Source organism: Petromyzon marinus, chromosome 15 (assembly GCF_048934315.1).
Source record: "Petromyzon marinus isolate PM22_M1 ecotype Great Lakes invasive population chromosome 15, UKy_Petmar_22M1.pri1.0, whole genome shotgun sequence".
In the NCBI taxonomy this organism is placed as follows: domain Eukaryota; kingdom Metazoa; phylum Chordata; class Hyperoartia; order Petromyzontiformes; family Petromyzontidae; genus Petromyzon; species Petromyzon marinus.
The window spans coordinates 10680850-10699673 of NC_133681.1; the positions used below are offsets into that span (position 1 = coordinate 10680850).

The window sequence follows — 18824 nt, forward strand, 5'->3', positions numbered from 1 at the left end:
GCGAAGTATGCTAACCACTGTACCACTGCCTCCCTCAGAACAAACTAAAATAACTGTAGCATAGACTAACTATGGTATGAAAATTGTATTTTTTTTACCATGTTATCTTATTCTTTTTAAGTAATACTGACATTTTCCCTCAAAAGGGCATGTCAAAGACACATCTTTGTAAGTTCTCTTAGCGACAATGCGGGCAGTCACCACTGGTACAGCAAATCCCATGCTTACACGGTCACGTGCTTGTAAAATCCTCGTTAAACTTATAATCGCATTACATTGGGACATTTAAAATGGGCACTGCACGGAAACCTCGGGGCCCGCTTCTGGCAGGACCGTGTTGTTTGTGACAGCGATGAAAAGAACACAACAGGTGACTTGCGCAAGACTGCACGAGGGCACCGTAAGTCCCTTGACTATCTGCGCATAGGGCTGTATTCATAATCCAGTCTTATTTCATCGTTTTGGATGTATTTGCACCACTGTGATACTGAGTACAATGTATTCAAACACAGGTTTTTTTTTTGGGTGAATGTTCAACATGATTTTACGTGTCAAAAGATCCCCTTTCAATTTGGAACTTTAACCATTAAATTGCTCTTTCTCTCAGCCAAAAGACTGATAATTGCATTGGGTGTCAGCCGTTTGGTCATTCTGCATGCATGTACTTATATTCTCTGCCTCTTTGCTTGTCTCAACCCCAGTCCCCTGTATCTCTGGCCTTAAATTGTTGACCTATTGTAATGTATGTATTTTGGGATTTTTATATTTAACTAGAAAGATAAGAAGTAAAGTTACATTAGGGAAAACATGCATTTGTTTTATTGTTGGTCTTGTTTCATGTATTGTATCTTATTTTTTTAGAATGTAACATTTAATCTAATTTGGCATCTAGTCGTATAAATAGCATAACAAACATAATTTAGCATTCCCTATTTTTTCAGGATGAGTTAGTACCTTCCATGCCACATGATCTACAACAATGTTTTTATGCAGACACTTAGTTATTGATTTTTGTTAAGCGTGAAAGACATCGATTACAGATTGTGTTGGATCTGTAAACCCACTGTTCTGTCTTTCTTTTACATACCCGCGGAAGCTTAAGTAGAGTTTAAATTTGTAACATTGACACTTTTATTTCCATCTACAGAGAGATAAAAAAAATGCTTCAGAGGTGCAGGAAATCACAGACAAGCTGGAAGGCAGCCAGGACCAGCGCCAACAATTGCCCAAGCTCTGTGGTCCTATATTGGGATGTTTGTACAAAGTGGGAAGGCATTCTTTCTCTTGGATCATATGTTCCATGCCCAACGCTTGACTTTTGCAGTTGCTGTACAAAATGCATAAAAAAATAATCGATTACCTCCATTGCGACGACAACATTATACACAATCCTGTTTCCTTATTTACTCCAGGTTTCTCATTAGAGACTTACTGAGGTCAGGCACAATATAATCAAGGACTGGGCGGTGCGTCCATGTAGAAGTCAATACCTCCCCCGACAGCCCAGTGCATAACCGATGTGCGGAGGGTTTATTGGGCACTGCACCTCCGATTAGCACGGTGGGCCACATACCGTGCGAAAAAAAGTTAAACAAGTGCAAAGCACTGCTATGGACTCGGTGGTATAAGTAAAAATGTTCAATTAATTTAGATACCACTAGAGCACATATTAATAGTTTCAATATATAACAATAATTTCTAAGTAAAAATATTTTCAAACATTTCATCATAAGCTTAAGTGACTCCGTTTGTACTGGTGCACGTGCACACATCAAAACCACCCACCTTGTTTTTGTCATTAATTATTCTTTATAATAGAATACAGATACAGATGTCGACGGTAATATGGAAGTGTTAATGATGAAATCTTTAGTGTGGATATGAAGGTGCATCATTTTGGGTTAGTAGCCCGTGTTAGGCATCATCTTAGACATGGTAAACCTACCTCCAGAACAAGTTGGCAGTAGAGAAAATAGGTTGCTGATCCATTTACCGCATATGGAATTGTCAGCGATATTATTATAGTGTATGCCTTACATGCAGTATAAATAATACACCACAGTGAGTTGATCAGCAGGTCGTGTGCGGTGGGGTAAAATGTGGGTACTGCTACATCTTCCAAGACGTCCGATAAGATGTAGGCGAGGTAGGCCAACATTACGTGTCACCGACAGGGCTTGGATATAATTCCGCCAGCAGACACTGCAGGGCTGCTCCTTTGCCTTGTGTTACATACAAACATGAATTGTATTAATTAATTGGATTCGGGTTCGCTAGTTTTCTTGCACAAATAACGAAATGCTCAATATCAATTTGGCTTAAAATCCACAATAAATCCCTCCTGGAAAAAAAAGCATCGAAACTAAAGAGGCTTTTCTGTATGAATTCAAGTCTTATACTGTTTTTTTTCAGCTTGACGATTGTGATAAGTAGGTCATTTTGAACATCGAGCCTGTTGTTGTATCTGCAGATTTACAAGCATTCGCTTGACTGGAACCACTATGCGCTCTGTAAGCGAATACTGTGGCTTCCCACGCATCAAGATAAACCTCACCGTTTGGCTCATTACCACGGAAGCTTTACACGGCTGTAACATCATTCAAATGCTGCAGGCATTTCGTCAAGAGTACCAGAGGAATACTGTCTAACAAGCTAAAGATCGTGCGTTGCCAGTTCCTTATTTATTAATTCGTGGATAAAAGAACCATAATGGCAACAACGAATACGAAAGTATCCATGAAATCACTACAAAGAACATCCAACGTACCTATGAACTCCCAATACATTTCTACCCAATAATGTGTACATATTGCGTATAAAGTGACATTCTTTCCCGATATTGTTGGTTACTGTGCTTCTTTTGTATTATTATAATGAATGACACTTGGTAGCATCCAGAAAAAATAACTGGCAGTGTAAAGCAGAGCTTTAAAAACATAAAAATATAATCTTAAGCAGGGGGATTCACTGTAAGCTTGGATGAAGCAAGCTCACCTCCATGTACTAAAAAAGATCACCTTTGTCCACGACTGTAGAAACAATTTGAGAGCTGAGTGGATGGACACTTTATTTTCAAACAGAGGTCGTGACCGCTTTTTTAATTGAATTTGTAAAACACAACAATATACAAATGGTAAAGGTACAGCCCTGCAATTTCTTGCTCACATCTTTGCTGCAAGAAGGACCTACATTAAAATGAGGTCTATATGCCCCCCTAGATGCTGTGTATTTATAATAGGGAGGGTGATCCTCATTACAATCCTTATTTACAATAAGGACCATGGATAAAATTGGCTAAAATTTTTGGTCGTGCATTATTCAATAACAAGAACCAATTCCAATCATAAAACGTATTTAGAAAAATAAAGACCACCGTCATATATATATGAGTTCAATTCCTGTTGAGGGGTGGAATCAGCCTATAATTGTTCTTGGGTTGATAAAATATCTACCACTTCTCTAGGATGTCATCATTGGTCATTCTGTAAAATCATTGGCCTCCACAATGTGGAATTTCCACAATTGGCTCAGGGCCACCGACAAATATTAAGGCTACATCAATATTTTGAGTGAGGAGACATTTTTACGTTTGACTTGGATTATGAAATAAGTATTCAATGAGTAACAGGTTGCTTGGAAAAAATAGCATGCATTTAATATCTGTCACCGAGTGGAGAAAAAAAAAACCTCAATATATTGTTTGACTGCCCTTCGTCAAAATAATGTGAAGGTCATTGAGCAGCAACAACGAAATAATGTAATTTTAATCTCCTAAATTGTTCCTATTGGTTATTATCTGAGGGAAATAAATGACACTAAATATAATGCAAGCAACATTTCACTTAATAAATATTAATTAAAAAACAGCACATTATTACCAAAATTAACACCAGCAGAACGATTGAAAAATACTTTGTACACAATACAAAATTATAAATAATTTAAATCAGACTAAATGAGACATTGTGAGCCGACAGTTAAACACCTCGGTAAGTAGTGGTGCTATTTAAAAATGCTTTAAACTTTGTTCGTGGTGTTGGCTGCTTGTGTTGATTATGTGGGCATCTCGAGCCAAGCTTCTTGGCAAAAGTGATTGGAACTTTGAAAGTTTATTGGAGGAGGAGACACGTGGCTCTGCCATAATGGGGGCTTACTTGGCTTGCAATAATGGCGATGATGGCCAAATGAAATGAAGATGACAAGCTTTATTGATGTTGCTCATCAGAAAAAATGCTCCTTTCATTTAATCGTTGGTTCTCGCTAACAAAAAATCACTTTCAAATTTGAAGCAGCCTGTTTCCTTTTCGCACATTTTAAACGTATGTGTGCGTGCATGCCTATGAATGTTAGCGAGTGGTGGAGGGAATGAGGCGACTGGATGCAAGTGCACAATGATAATAATAACCTTCAACTTGTGTGATTTTGTTTCAGAAGGAAATGCCTAGAGCGTCCCAAATGAATGAAGACGCCGTATTGTCCTTACCGAGCCCTAAACAAAAGCCCCCTTTTACTGTCGCAGCTGCAAAGAAATCCCAAACCGAAAGAAGCAATCAGGAGGACTGCAAAGGTTTATCAAAGCGAAATCTTGTGCCGCCCCCAATTGTTACAATAACAGAGACTATTGACAGACCTGACATTGAAAAGCCTATCAGTAATGAGAAAGACCACAGTGATGAGAAGTTTATACGAAAGCCCTTAAAGCTGGCTCCACTGGACCTCCCAGATGACGTGAAAAAGTCCCAGCTTGAAAAAATTGCCGTCGGATACAAGGTCGACGTTTCTCGCCCGGGGAATCACATGCCCGGGAGCGACTTGTCAAAAGCATTCCATGCACAGCGAAGGACTCTGGCTCCATTAGTTTTGGACACGATGGAAGAAATGAAACGTAAGGAAAAGGCCTTGTTGGTTGTCCCAAAGGAAGAGACGATTTTTCAAAACAAGCGCCACCTCGGCGCCGAATTGATGCCAGCGAGCAAAAGTCACTTTCTCCCGCAGAAGTCGGGGCCTGAGTTTTCACCGGGCGTTAAAACAGCGCGTGAAATTAGATTTCGGGAACCGCGTCAGAACGTTAAAGCTTGCGTAAATAACGCAGCCGTCCCCCGCGATGGTGCGCATAGATCTGACGCATCACCATCCCGTTGCAAATTGGAGATAGAGCGAGCGGGTCTCAGACAGGTTTTTGAAGCGACGAGAACCTCTGTGCAGCGAGTGAATGCCGCCACTAACCCGCCAAAGACCAATCGATTCAAATCAGTCGGGAATATAATTGAGAATCACACCCACTTCGAAGGGAAAGCCGGGTCATCTAAGCGTACAGAAAGAGTCCTCAGCAATGCAAAGAAACTGTTGGAGACGTCATCAAAAGCACAGCTTGTCAAAAAGAACGGCGATCATGCAAATTAATCTCCAACCAGTGGAAGCATCTGAAGACGAATCCTAATAGTTGCAGAAAACCGCGCTAAATTGATAACGTGATTGTTTTGCTGCATTTGCACAGTGCGCTCATGCCACAGACAAATCGAATGTGCGTCATGTTTAAATTGACTGTTTATTGACTTGACTTTGCTTTATTTTAAATGTTTGTTTAGCGTTCACACGAGATTAGTTTAACGTGTATGCGTGTGTGAAACACATGAGCGGTAGTGTAGCGGGTTAGCGCACTGCGCTACAAAAAGCCGGGAATCAAAACTGGCGAGCCGGGTTTGATTCCCCCTGCCAGCTAACACCAGTGACAATTATCTGAACCGGTCTCTGGGGCTTCCGTTAGTCGACTCAGCCGCGAATGAGTAGCTGCTGGTGTGATATGTAAACATGCTACTGAGAAGACAAAGGAAGCCAGGCGTGGTGCTGGCCACCCACCCCCTCGTGAAGCCTTGCCGACCTTCATTGGTGCTCGCTAACAGCACTTGCCCCAACAGTCTGCTAAGGCTATACGGGGGATCTTTGGCTTTTTCATTCGTGAGACTTGTTGTCCAATGTTACATGGACTTCGTGAAAATATCGTCTGGTATGTAAATGTATCTGCTGCTGTAAATGTTTTCACAAATATATATTGAACTATTAATATCTGAAATGCAATATACGTTTTTAATGATTACTTTTAGAAATGTTTCGATTTTTAAACTGCAATATGTCCAATTCACAAATTTACATCAGTGTATGGGTCGTGTTGGCTATACACACAGGTAAAGTTCATGTTTGTCCTACCATAACAAATGCTTTTCTTTGTTCCTTGAGCCCACTACATCTACATACCTCAGATTAGCACGGTTAGCTACGTAGAGTGCGAAATAAGTTCAACATACGTACATCTCCAGTACAAATGTGAACATATTCTTAGCTCTTTCGGTAAAGTCACGTTGAAGGGAAACAATAAAATATATATGACTTTACCGAAAGAGCTAAGAATATGAATTACTGCAGTCACGAAAGCTTTAAATCAAAATGTGAACATGTTTTCTCCTTAGCTTTGCACAACTCAAAGGACGTTCCAGGTGCAAGTAGATTTGCACGTAAACAAAATTGCTCTGCCTTTTATTCACATGCTGACCTGCAAATTCCGTCTTTACTCCTCCCTGCGAGGGTCCCACGCCGTGAATGAAATTACTCAATCTGAAGGGTACGCACGAGGAGAGAAACGAGGGGCCCGTTGGATACGCGCCGCTCTGTGTATTCCCCATAATAGAGGTTTTTTTTGGGTTAGATCGCCGAAATATAAATGTGCCGTTAAGCTCGCCACCACCCGACACATCCAATTAGTAACGATTTTGTTCACGTGACAAATATTTGGCTGTGTCGGGTGGTGGCGGGTTTACGCGATCTAACCCAACAACCCCTATTATGGATAATGGATATTGGTCGCGATGGCCTACCTGTTGAACTGATTTGCGTATTCTCCGCCACAATGCGGCAACTTTGAGCCAAAGTACAATTGTTAAGTTTGACCTCCCATGCCGGAGGCGGGGAAGGGGGGGGGGGTTGTTGACACACCTCTAGTGAAAATAAAATATGGTTGCACGATCCCTCGAATGTTTGCGCGACCATCAGTCACGAACTGCCGGGTCGAGGTGGCCACTTGGCTCGCTGGGGGTGCTTTCAATCCCCGTGTTCGAGCACTGAGCCGTCATCGCTAGTGAGATTGTGCTCTCGCACCCAAGCCACCGCCTGCTATTAACACTGGGTTCCCAAGCACAACATTCTACCCCGTAACCAGTGATATATATGCACACACACAGGAACAATTATACGGTACTTAAGCGGTTTGGTGTCGCTTTGGAACATTTAAATTACGAAAACGAACATTTGGTGAGTATAATTTACGCTTACTTCTGCAGGGGTGTATATAAATTTGTGCCATCTTGTAACAGAGACGATGCCTCCTAACTGCTGAAGTGACGTCGGCGGGACAGTATTTACGTCTTGTTATTTTATGAAAGATCCAAAATCGACAAAAAAAAACATGAATGACGTCACGCGATTTCAATGGGACAATTAAGGCAATATAGTTGGGGGGGAAGCAATAACAGGGTTATAGGCCAGCTGTTTGTCCGAACTCAGCAAAAACAAAAACACTCTTCCCAGTTGTTGGTGTCGTGCCGATGATGCCGCGGTGGGTGTCAATGTGCGAATGTCTCGGGATTCAATTGGATTCGAAAACAACTGCGGTGCGTAGTGGGGACAGTTTTGCCAAGCGCAAACGGCCACGCGCAGGGACAGGTTGCGCGTGCCGAGCCACATTTCAATTGCGGCTGCGAAGAAAACCGTGCCAACGATGAGGATGAAGTGTTTTCGCACAGGCGCACGCGCATTGTGAATTGGATTTCCGCAACAACTTGTTCGGCATGCCTCTATAAAAAAAAAATAGAGGAGATAATAGGATTATGGCTGTATATATATAAAAATATAAAAGCAAAACTGCCAAATTATATTGCACTCACTGAGACAGAATCCCATAATAACTATAATTACATTCTTTACAATGTTCTCATGAATTGCTTGTCATATACCCACACTCTAGTCTAATACATATTGTATCTTTGGGTGGAACGCTGGATTGGTGCTTAGTGTACTACACTACGAACATGACGACCTGAGTGCAATACCTGGCCATGGCTAACATCAGTGCCGAGTAATATCCTAATAAGTACAGGGCCCTCAAAGCCCCACGACCTTCGCCAATCTGCACGACTTTGTGTGATGAAGTATGGTTATATAATCCCCGTAGCCGTCATGGGAGTGGAGTGGCCACCAGTCAGCAGTGGCTTTACAAAGGGCTGTAAAATCACGTGTTCTCTTGTGAACATCGCATGGAGTATCTCCAAACAGTTGCGATTATAATGATATGGCAAGTTTATGAAAGATTTTGTGACGAGAAAATGTAAAAAAAAATCCATCATGAAAGTCACGCATGGCACACATTGATGTATCGACTAACATCATAATGAATAGTTGCTTCGACATATTAGTAATAATATGGGTTGGATGATATTCATTATTTTTTGCTTGGATATAATTTTCACATACGATGGGATCATAGAAACACGTATTCACGCAGATACTCTTTCATAAACCTACTTTCTGCACTGCATCATTCAAAAGCTTGCTTGCCCTGCAGGTGAGTGTTGCACGCAGAATTCATCGCAGTGTGATCCAAAAACCCTTCAGGCATACCCCACCAGAGCCATCAGTTAAAACAGACATTAACTTTTATAACGAATTAGGTTTTTAGAAAGTCAGCAGCAGCGATCATATGTCGAAACTGGTCGCTAGAATGTGGAATTTCCACTGCTGGCAAAGGAGGTGGGCACTATCCCGTGCTCGTTTGGGTAGAGACTATTTGACTTTTCAACGTATATTCATGGCTAAATCGCCAAGACTGTAGCAACGTGCTTGTGTAAAGTAATATTTCTTCAGCAGTTTGTCTACATTAATTATTTTCGAGAATTAAATCTTATCAAACCTTCTTATACTTTCCTGTGAAATGCCCTTCCATTCCTCAAATTTAAGGTTCCTGCTCGAATGGGCATTGGTTGGTATCCATCTTCTGTTAAAAAGGTAAGGGTGCAGCCCTGCAACTATTTTCTATGACACTGCCAGCAAAAGGGCCTCCACACTATAGAAAGCTCCAGAGGGCCTCCTATGGAGGGTATTTTGGACTTTTCTTTCTTGCTGGTAAGACATCTTGGAAGAAGTGGAAGTGCCCACACTTTACCCCATCACACATGATTTGCAAATCAACCGTGGTGTACCCATTTAAACTGCTGGGTGGACACAGGTGAGGAATTTAAGAAACTGACCCAGTGCTTCAACTGCTGCAGTTGGAAAAAACCGGGGTCTAAATCCACATTCTTATGGATGAAGGGCTGGATCGACTGCTTCTTTAGATTTGAGTGAATCACCTTCTGATTGAGAGCTGCAGACCCTTAACAGTTGCACTGACCGGCTGGTTGAGAACTCCCGTTTTGATTTAATGTATATAAAATTGCTAAGTAGAACCAACAGGGGGAACTGTTTTACATTTCAATGCATTAGATCAATCAGAACCATTATATTACGGGCTGCACACAAACCCTGAATGTACAACGTGTGCACCATCTGGCTCATCAATAAAGATGGTGCGGTTTCCCGAGTCTCAAATCACATATATTGTTGGTAAGATCCATTAAGCAGCGATGCATGCATCTTGCATCCAACCCATGCCGTAGACAAAACGATACCGAAGCTTGCTGCTTCTGAAGCCCGAGATGTCGCAAACTGAGGCTGACCATTAATTGATGGCTGATTAATGCTTCATGTTATGTATACCTTGCATTAAAGAAAAGTATGGTGCTCCGAGTACTGAATCAGTCGTTAGTCGCTATTGCTTTACTCAAATTAGAGACAGGAGTCAGAGATCATGGCTCTTGTCCGTAATATTGGATTTCCCAACAGTTACACCATTGGAAACCTCATTTGCCAGTAAAAAAATATGATAATTGGTTTTTTTACCCTTTATTTGGCAACAAAACTGACACCTTTTTTACAAGGAGTCATGTTTACATTGACCACAATACCTGCGGTCGGAACGCAAACAAAAAACAACAACTCTGATAATGTATTGGCATTGTCCTTGAAATTGATTGGTCCACACCCGAGACAGCTTTCTTTAGAGCCTCGTCTCACATGGTGTTGGACCAGAAGACGCCAAAAGGCGCACAACTCAAAGACAATGCACCATCAGAGTATGAGAGCTTGGGGTAAACCTCATTTGCCAGTAAAAAAAATATGATAATTGTTGTTTCCCCTTTCATCTGGCAACAAAACTGACACCTTTTTTACAAGGAGTCATGTTTACATTGACCACAATACCTGCGGTCGGAACGCAAACAAAAAACAATGTATGCACTGTCCTTGAAATTGATTGGTCCACACCCGAGACAGCTTTCTTTAGAGCCTCATCTCACATGGTGTTGAACCATTATCAGAGTTGTATTTTGTTTTCGTTCCTACCGCAGGTATTGTGGTCAATGTTAACATGACTCCTTGTAAAAAAAGGTGTCAGTTTTGTTGCCAGATAAAAGGGGAAAAAAACAATTATCATATTTTTTTACTGGCCAATGAGGTTTCCAATGGTATAAATGCTTACCCCGAGCGCTCATTCTCTGATGGTGCATTGTCTTTGAGTTGTGCGCCTTTTGGCGTCTTCTGGTCCAACACCATGTGAGACGAGGCTCTAAAGAAAGCTGTCTCGGGTGTGGACCAATAAATTTCAAGGACAGTGCCAATACATTATCAGAGTTGTTGTTTTTGTTTGCGTTCCGACCGCAGGTATTGTGGTCAATGTAAACATGACTCCTTGTAAAAAAAGGTGTCAGTTTTGTTGCCAGTGTTTAAAGACCACACCCTGCTGATGAGACGTTGTGAAGTTTAAACCCATTCAAGGTTGCAATACTTAATACCAGAATGATATTGTTGTTAAATCTTGACTTTAAGCTTTCGTGACTGCAGGAATTCGTGATATTGTTGTTGCTGTCGTCGGCCAGTAACTTACGGCGGCATGGCAAGCACCTCCCCCATTCGCGTCCATTCCTTCCTTTCAGTCGTTGCTCTCTGTCCAGCATGGCCTCCGAGATCTGCGATGTCGTCTCGCTGCTGCCGTCTCTTCCGCCGTCTTCCTCTGCCTCCGTTGCCTCCTCTCGATCTCCGCTCCGTCGTTAGTTTTGTCTCTCCTCTGTCGTTCTCGTGATGCATGCTGCCCATTTCCATTTGATTTATTTGCTGCAAAACATGAACATTTAATAAATCCTGTAGATCAATGGATGGAATTACACGTCACAGATTAACAAATCCTAGAGATTAAAACAAAAACTATTGAAATGCATTGATCGAGAAGGCCCATTCGTCAATGGATTAAAAGTTGCAGTATTTAATCTTGGAGATTTAACAAATCAATTTATCTGTGGATTTATTTGCTTTATTCTAATTTCCTATGTTTAGCCATTTAGTTCCCTCTAATCTGACAATGGGTTGCCAAATCTTGTCAGAAATTGTTTAATTAGTATGTTTCTTTTTTGTTGAGTGGAGACAGATCTACATTTTCTTACATTTTCGTTATCCAAAACCTCACCTGTACCAAAACTCATGAAACGTAAGTACCTATTTGTCACATTAATGCCTCAAGACATATAATTTCTTCTCCATTTGCATATTGCGTGCAGAGAGTACAATTGCCCTTTGGACGTGACTTTTAAAAGTTTCACGTTATAGAATGAGATATTTTTTTTTACTTAAAAAAGTTACGTTGACACAATGCTCACTTAATATGTAAAGTAACGTATAATATCTCTCGGATGTTGGGCTTGAACGCGAATATCCTTCGCAAAGTAAAACGGTTTGTTTAACTACAAGATTGTGGTTTATTCTGTGTCAGATCAGCCGAACAAAGCCTGGAAGCAGCATTGACATAACAATATTTTTTTAGTTATAAAGTCATCTCTCATTGAGCGTTGAGGCTTTTTCATAAAAGTCCTGCATTGGGCTGTCTAGTCCGTATGAAAAAAACTACAGCACCTGGAGACAATACATACATATGGCAGGATAGCTCTCATACACCTCAACATATTGATCAAAAAACAGTGCACAGGGTTTCGCAGTTGTGCTGTATAGCTCTCCCGTGTGTCATCCGGTCAAATTGGTCAGCGTGATGCCCGATGTTTTAGACATGTCCGACGATTCGCTGCACCTGCTGGGAGCTTCTTCTGTTCCTGAGAACCCACCGGCGAGCAATCAGAAACCAATTTGCTTTACTGCCATCTGGTGGGCTAGCCTGCACCCTGTAACAGATTCGGGAGTCATGTACATGGTTATATATGCATACTGTACAGAGATCCACCAACAGCACCTTCAAAGTGGGTTACAGGCATTCATCAACACTCGCAATAACATGAACAAGCCAGGCAACAGTCAAAACTGCATTCTTGTGATCAGTAAACAGACACATTTTCCTCGGGTGTCACTGCCCTTCTTGAGCAGCCACGCAATGAAGGAGTGCATGGTGTATCCCTCCAATGGTTTGCTTATGACGCTGTTGGTGGAAGGATATCAACTATATACTCTCAAGGGTATGTTTGGTCTACTCTTTCACAATGGGCAGACATTTTTGAAGAGGATGCGAGTAGCCAAACTTTAGCCCCCCCCCCCCCCCCGCTGCATGCGACCTACCAATTTCCTAACTATGTTGTACCAATGTATACTGCCCAGCGTGCAGAAGTAGCGGGGTCAAGAAACGTGTCAATTTTCTTTCAACTGCCATGCCGGGAAATCGAACTGGCAATGTCTGGATTGCAAGTCCAGTCTGGTAACCATTGCAAAGTTAAGTATACTAACCATTGCAAGTCCAGTGTGCTAACCGTACAAAAATAAAAATCTAAGAGACACCTGGGCCACAATATGGGCCCCATGTCCATGAAAAGCCAATCTGGCACCTTGTGATACTGACAGAAACAGCTTTGGAGGTGCAAGCAACAAAGCAACCACCAATTGCGACAAGCTTACCAGGCTCTCTTGGACCTATAAGTGAAGTCTCAAATCCCAACCTTTCCACGTGCAGTTGTGCTTGTTTGTGTGTTTGTTGTGCAAATAGACAAACCTGGCTCCAGCAGGACATAGGCATCAACCACATGCGGTTGTTACATTGGTATTTTAATGCCTGATAACACGGACGCTTTGAACACCGGGCAGCAGAAGCTAATATTTTTCTTTGCAAAACAAATAGTTGTTTGTACTGTGACACATTTATAGTAGGAAGCTGCACACTGATACAAACCTGTATTATACACTTTCATTTTGCATTGTGTTTTTGTTGATCACATTGTATTTCGTGTCTTATTAATCCATTATTGGTCAAATTGAACCAGTTTCAGAATATATTTGAAGGGAAGGCAATGGTAGACTTGTCTCTTGACAGCATACAATTAAAATAAGTGTCAAATAAATACACGTACCAGTGTTTGTTCCTTAAAGACTACTTTCTCTTCAGAACAATTGAATAAAAAATGTGAAATGTCTCCTTTATAAGCCATACACCCAGAAAGCACCAGATATTAACAAAAAAAAACGTACAGCATATCTGAAGACGTGAGCATGAGTAACTCACATGTCGTGAATTTACAAACGTTTCGCCAAACGTTTTGCTGACAAAGTCCAGATGTTGAGCAAAGGAGGCGAGGGGATTGTTCTCGTGTGCACTTATGCCTGGAGCGTTGCCTTTCATTGGCGGAGAGGGGATCGGTGTGTGTGTGTGCGTGTCAGTAGGCGAACGTCACAACTTCTCAAAAAAAGTTGCTTTTGCTTTGGGTTTTTGTGTGTGTGTCTGAGCGGTGGTGGGGGGGGGAGTACTCACAGGAAGAGGAAAGAGAGAGAGAGAGGGGGTGAGAGCAAGAGCAGAAGAGAAGAGAAAAGCAGGGCCGTTGTGTAGCATTGCAAACGATCTCTCAGTAAACGGCAGCGTGTGATGGTGAAAGTGCATTCCGCTGGTAAGCGTGTGTAGATTTGGAATGCAAAGCAGTAAAACCGTAAACATCATTAAACTATCTCCAGCATCATAGCTGTACTCGGAGTTTAAAAGTTAACTGGTAGGAGTAGGTAAAGTTTGTATCTTTATGCCATTTTTTACGTGCTGTTGTATTATTTTCCATAGCTTGCATGCAAACGTTTGTCAAAATCACGTGGTAAATATTGTTGTACTGTCTGATTTTTTTGACACAATAGCTTTTTTTTCTTCCTGTGGTCGTGGTGATAATGTCGTGCGCATATGTTATTTGTTGATAACCTACATATCAGTTGTAAAAAAAAGTTTTTTTGTTTCTGGAAGAGTGTTCCACTCACCAAAATGAGCTTTGACATTTGTGTGTGAGACACGGGTGTCATCTTATCTGCATGAGATTTGCATCAGCTACAAACAAAGCTACAAATAGTTTCGGCCGCATTGTGTGTTTGGGTGGCGTCATTTTTTTAGAGGATTCTTCAGAAGTTTTTCTTTAACTTTTAATCGTCGTTATATATGTGTTTCTATATTACTTTTAAACCGCAGTAATCCTCCAGCAGTAAGCGATAGACAGCGAACAGTTTGAAAGTATAATAGTGTGCCACCAGTGGTGAGGAACGTGCAAAACGACGTGGCCGGCAGGTATAGAAGAGATTATGTCTGTTCCTACCGTGCATGATGGTGCTTGCTCCGAGTTTGTGAGCGATCTGGTTACATTGAAACTTCCCTGCGCTGATGTAGCATTTGCGGTCATCCTTAACTGATTTACAGGTCAGCAGCATGCTTTGCTAGTTCTTCATTTCCCGCGTATTTATATATTTTTTATCGCGAATTAAGTGTAAGTGCTTATTCCAGAACTGCACTATTTTGCTTTAAGTAACGTGGGTGCAACGCGGTGTTTTAATGTCCTTTAATCGTTGCAAATGTATAGGGAATCAAATAACATACCACCTTTCATCCTCAGAGAGTTGTTTAAATGTATCCATAGGGGCAAGTGAGTTAGCGAGCACCTATTGAGGTAATTGTGGCAAATTAATTGCGTCGGAGCTACAACCACAGCTGATCGTCTATCATTGTTGACTTAATCTTGATGTTCATACATCACAGTTCGTACTCATTTTAGGCTAAGTTTATTTATGGGCATCTCAGAGAAGGTTGACATGCCAATTATCAGTGATGTACCTGGCCTGGAATTGAACTTTGGGCATTGAAATTCAAGTACAGTGCAATGCATGAACACCATATAACCACTATGCAAATTGTACATAAACACAAACAAATGCCCCCATATAGCCTGTAAGGACTGTTGGGGCAACTTCTGTTAGAGAGCACTTACGAAGGCCAACACGGCACACGAGGGGGGTGGGTGGGTGGCCAGCACCATGCCCAGCTGCCTTTGTCTCCCAGTGCTGATTTTTAGACACCGCATCAGGTACTCATTTAAGGCTGAGTCGACCTACGGGAGGCCCAGGACAGGTTCATATATTCGTCGCTGATGTTGGCCGAGGGCGTGAATTGAACTCGGGTGGCATGGTTCGTAGCGTAGTACGCTAACTATTGCGCCACCGTTCCTCACAGGAACATGCACACACACACATGTCCATGTTTAATGTGAGTGTGGGCATTGCTGTTTTTATTTCTGAGTAATCACTGTTGTTGAAAACTATTGTGCCAGGGGCTCACCAGGTGGTACATATTTTATTGATCATGGTCTTGCAACCTGTCCTTTTTTTGATTCACACTGCCCTTTTTATAAGCTCTCCAGATCATTTCATATAGAAAGCAGGGAATGGTGATATTTTCCGTTGGTATGTCCACAACAGCAAAACCACTGTACAGTTAAAAAAAAACATAACGTAGCTTGCCATATTTCTACTGAGGGAGGGGAGGGAGGGAAAGAGCCAGGGAGGGAGAGGCCTGTTTGTGTGCACACGAAGCATATACTTGGAAGCCTCAATGCATCTCTTAAGTGTGTAATCTAAATTGCATGTCTCTCGTCGCATTTTTTTTTAGATTTAAAATGTGCAAAGCTCTATGATGGTATAGTTTATGCTTCTGGATTATGTGAAATTGCAATTATTGTACTATACACTTGAATCTAATTGATGTGTAATTAAGTTCTTGACCTATTTCTTCTTTCCTGAATCTGAAAAGATGATTTATAATTGGAGCTCTTATGTCACGACTCATGGCCCTACACGTGGCCAAAGCATGCTTGCACAGCAACTCTATCAAATGCCAGCAAATAAGACAATCTTCTTTGGTTCTTTCGGTAAAGTCACGTAAAACAACACAATAAAACACAATAAAATTCTCACAATAAAACTGTGAGAATTTTATTCTATATTTTTTTTATTTTATTCTCATTCTACGTGACTTTACCGAAAGAACCAACGAAGATGAATCCTTGCAGTGACGAAAGCTTTAAATCGAAAAGACAATCTTGTTTATTTCATCTAATGTCAGGGATGCCCTACATCTTATTTGTACTGGCGGCTTGCAATGCGTCCACGAGGAGTATTTTAAGATGAGCTTAAAAGTGGCGAGCAACTGTTCCCTTGCACGCTTGGCGATATTTTGCAACTTTAAATGCCTTTTCTCGGCACTGAAAACCAGATGGTCGCTTTTGAAGCAGCAAGTTAGAGAGTTTTATATTACTGCACAAGTATTCTCCTTGCCCAAGTATGGTTAAAATTGGCTGAGCAGCTCTGCCGTAAAGATCCTGAAGTGCTATGCAGAAGTGGGGGGGGGGGGGGGGGGGGCAGGGGGGGCGGAAACATTTCCATATTATCAGCAGAGTCAAATGAAAATAGCCCCTTATGTTGCATGAGGTTTCATAAGTTAATACTACCAATGCGTGAAAGCGTCCTCAATCAATAACAATACTAGCTTATACCATTAAGAGTGTATCAGCCCTTGTGCTGTGTATCCGGGGAGAGAATGTTAACAATAACGTGGGTCTGTGTCCAATATACGGGCACTGGAAATCCAGTGGAACAGCAGTGCCTTGTGTGCCAGTGGCCCGACCACGTGCTCCTTATGGTGTTATCCCGGGGTACCAAATAATACAAATTGGCCGAGGCAATTAAATATTTTATTTCTGGGACACTATTTTTTCCAGGGGTGAACTTAAATCCGCGACTGGGGTACCAAATCAAGCCGAAATCAGTGCCACTCCGCGATGTCGAAACACCCAAACATTAGCATGAAATAATCCGTTATCGAAAAATTCTACTTTCAATCGTGCATCGTGTAACAGCTCGTCGAGATGAGTCGATTGCCGCATTCGCCGACTCATCAACAGACTAAAAATGACTGCATCACGGACGTTATGCGAGAGCCCGGGGTAGCTATGGTACCAAGGGGTACCGCCATAATGTTCATATGGTCAGCATGTGGCATCTTCACGATCGGAAACCATGAACATGCGTGCAACCCTCACTGCCTTGGTGGTTGGTTTTTTGCTGTGATCGTGATGAAGTCAGCGGTGGCTTGCCTTAGGATTGTACCACACATGCACGCTATTTTTCCATGCACTGGTCTACGTCTCCGATGTTCTCTCGCGTCAATTGAGGAGCAACTAATAGGTGGAGAATTCATGCGCTGGGGGAGGGGTGGGGAGGTGGTGCGTTGGCTCGTGCACTCTGCTGTGAGACCCGGAGATTCGAATTTTATATTCCAGTCACAACTTACATCAGTGGCGAATGACATCTAGAACTGGTTCTGGGCCCCCTTTCACCGAGCAGCAATGACCAGCATGGTGAAGTATGGTGAAAACAATCCCCGGCGTTTCAGTTTATTTATTTTGGTATAGCCCTGTAAGCCATTCGGCTCTTGAATCGGGTGCAACCACAACAAAAAAACAAAAACACGAACAAGAAAAAACATCTTAAAGTGACTATGTGACTGTGCAAACAGAAAATCCATGAAAAAAACAGCAAAATATTCCTGAAAAAAGCACCGTACACCAACGCTGTGTGCAAAAAATCCAAGTGGGAAGCCTTCATCCAGCAGTGGATTGACAGAGGGTTGAAAATCAATCTCACCTTTTAATTTAATGATGCGCGGTCCCCCGTTGGCCGTGTTGGATCCGTGTTCGATCTGTGTTCGTTATGAGCATCACTCAAGGGCACTGCTGGGCTACATGACTAATGCCCCTGGTTACCTGACACCTTCTAAACGGGCATACCTATGAACAAGCCGAAGCAGATGTAGCATCTGTCCAATTAAACAATTCCTTATGGTCTAAATAAATAAATAGATCGGCAAAGTTGCATAGTACTCAACGTCATTGCTTAAAAAAAACATTACATTCTATGTCGTCAAACACTTGACTCAGCAGTTAGAAAACACGTTGTAACAAGTCACAGTTCCCGGTCAACTTTACTCAATGTCATTTTGGGGTCAATAAAATAGATACTATTTTGTGGGAAGTCAACAGTGGTTGTCCTGTGAATTGATCTCTCCCTCCCCCACAACTGCATGGATTGTTCACGATTGGCTCAGAAAGTGCCGATGGTGATTCACGCACACCACCACCGCACGTCTGAACAAGGTTTACATTTTCACTCAATTTAGACTTGGTAAACAATCATGTTCGCATAGTTACCGAAATGCGGAATGTTAATGTTTTCTTGGAAGAGTGCAGGCGCAAAATGAATTCAGCCACTGTCTCGCTGCGTTTCGCCAGGGGCACAATTCAGAGCGCAAGAAGCTCTACCTTGCCGTAGATGAATCAAACTATCACTCAAAGGCGACACCCATGTCTCCTCTGCATGTGCTTGAAGCTGATTGCATCGTT

At 42.0% G+C, this 18824-nt stretch overlaps 2 protein-coding genes across 7 annotated transcripts in view; both read left to right on the forward strand.

The window, feature by feature from the left end:
• The first annotated feature begins 291 nt into the window (after positions 1-291).
• On the forward strand, positions 292-11197 carry LOC116942652 (uncharacterized). Of its 3 annotated transcripts, none has more exons than XM_032954833.2 (2): positions 292-370; positions 4432-11197. In XM_032954833.2, exons 1-2 carry the CDS (start codon positions 353-355, stop codon positions 5401-5403), a joined length of 990 nt encoding a protein of 329 aa, XP_032810724.2. In that variant the 5' UTR covers positions 292-352; the 3' UTR covers positions 5404-11197. The 3 variants fall into 3 exon arrangements, with proteins under 3 accessions (XP_032810724.2, XP_032810722.2, XP_032810723.2); XM_032954831.2 differs by having other exon boundaries at positions 325-400; XM_032954832.2 differs by having other exon boundaries at positions 325-400; positions 4435-11197.
• A 2654-nt stretch (positions 11198-13851) lies between these two features.
• LOC116942653 (uncharacterized) overlaps positions 13852-18824 on the forward strand; it is a 179357-nt gene continuing 174384 nt past the window's right edge. For all 4 annotated transcript variants that reach the window (XM_032954834.2, XM_032954835.2, XM_076067281.1 and 1 more), the window contains exon 1: positions 13852-14012. The gene's annotated coding sequence lies outside the window, so the exon portion shown is untranslated. The remainder of the gene's footprint in view (positions 14013-18824) is intronic.